This window comes from Asparagus officinalis, chromosome 5 (genome assembly GCF_001876935.1).
Source record: "Asparagus officinalis chromosome 5, Aspof.V1, whole genome shotgun sequence".
Classification (NCBI taxonomy): Eukaryota; Viridiplantae; Streptophyta; class Magnoliopsida; order Asparagales; family Asparagaceae; genus Asparagus; species Asparagus officinalis.
The window spans coordinates 88,455,217-88,456,926 of NC_033798.1; the positions used below are offsets into that span (position 1 = coordinate 88,455,217).

The window sequence follows — 1,710 nt, forward strand, 5'->3', positions numbered from 1 at the left end:
CAAACATTTTGGTTCAAAAAGAAGAGTGACTGTCAAATACAATGCTAAAACAAGTAATTGCTTCTAGCTTGATTTTGTAACTTTAACAGCCTAACCAGACTTTCTCCATTTGGTTAGGCTTGCTGTTTGTTTGCGTTAGTGAATGCACCTGTATGGACTTCCAGCTAAAAGGGTGTATAGCACTGAGCTGTTCTCCTAAAAGAACTTAAAAAGAATTACATTCAAATGAAAACTTATCTTAATTTTAGAAAAGTAAAACTTTTATTCTCCTTGAGCACAGGTGGTGCACGCTCTCTATCCGTCTTTGATAATGATATTGGAAGCGGCTCTATTTCACCATTAATCGTCACAGGAGGGAAAAATGGTGATGTTGGGGTTCATGACTTTCGTTTCATTGCAACTGGGAAGACCAAGCGTAATAAAAATTCTAGTCAACAGGACTTAAAATCTGGTGCCACTCATGATAATGGGATGCTCTGGTATATACCAAGGGCTCATTTAGGTAAATGCTGTGTAACTTTTCACATGCCGTATTTTCTGAACTAGGTGATTGCCACTAATTCGATTTCTCTTTGCTGGGAATCAAAGGAAGTATTACCAAGGTAGCAACCATCCCAGATACAAGCCTGTTCTTAACTGGCAGCAAAGATGGCGATGTGAAGCTTTGGGATGCGAAAAGATGTCAATTAGTTTTCCGTTGGCAGAAGATGCATGATAGACACACTTTTCTTCAGCCAAACTCTAGAAGCATTGGTGGAGTTGTCAGGGTAAAAATTTAAAAATAAATAAATAAAAATAAAAAATCTTGGCAACACTATTACAAAACTGTGTTTCAACAATTAGCTCTTATTTGTTCTAATTTCGTCTCTGCTCAATAATGCACCTGTTGCAGGCTGCTGTCACCGATATCCAGGTGTTTTCTCATGGTTTTCTCACATGCGGTGGTGATGGTTCTGTGAAGCTTGTAAAGCTGAAATGACTACTAAAAATTTACGAGGAGTAAATTTCTGTAGGGGAGCTGCTTCAAAAATTTACGAGGAGTAAATTTCTGTAGGGGAGCTTCTTCTGATTTCATTTGGTTCAGTTTTGACGCCTCAGACTTAAATTGCAGAGATACTAGATTTATTGAGTGCCTATTTGCCACGAGTCTATAATAGTGCACCTCTGTGTGCTGAGGAGCTAGTTTTGACCGCATCATGTAAAGTAGTAAGCTACACCGAAGAAAGGGTATAAATAAGAGATGCAAATTTCTACTGTTATCATGTATATTTTGTAGTCCTTTTTCACTTGCATTCATAGCCCCAGGCCCAAATTTCTTGTAGATTTTCTCCGTCTATGTTATATGTATGCGTACATTATTCATTACATCATTCTTTACATGGAAATTGTATATACACTTTTTAAGCTTTCTGCTTCTCAATTTATATAAATGTATATATACAAATGATGACTTTGAAACATATCTATACCAAGGTACGATGACTAAGATATCCAGCCTTTTCTTTTTCTTGTCTTTTTTCTTTTTCTTTTTCTTTTTCTTTTCTTTTTCCTGTATTCTCAAGTTAGCAGGTTAGCCGAACAAAATTGGGCTCTTTTTTGTACTAGCTGCGAATCTTGTGATGCGTGGATGATGTTCAGCTGTGGTTCACAATGGGTAGAAATGCAAGTTTCCCTCTATTTGCTTCTGCGGAGCTTCATCATCTTGATCGA

At 37.1% G+C, this 1,710-nt stretch overlaps 1 protein-coding gene across 2 annotated transcripts in view; it reads left to right on the plus strand.

Annotated features, from left to right (window-relative positions):
• LOC109840081 overlaps positions 1 to 1,460 on the plus strand; it is a 36,992-nt gene extending 35,532 nt beyond the window's left edge. For both annotated transcript variants that reach the window (XM_020408585.1, XM_020408586.1), the window contains exons 14-16: positions 281 to 502; positions 589 to 767; positions 893 to 1,460. In XM_020408585.1, the coding sequence (XP_020264174.1) occupies positions 281 to 502; positions 589 to 767; positions 893 to 979 (488 nt within the window). In that variant the 3' untranslated portion in view covers positions 980 to 1,460. The remainder of the gene's footprint in view (positions 1 to 280; positions 503 to 588; positions 768 to 892) is intronic.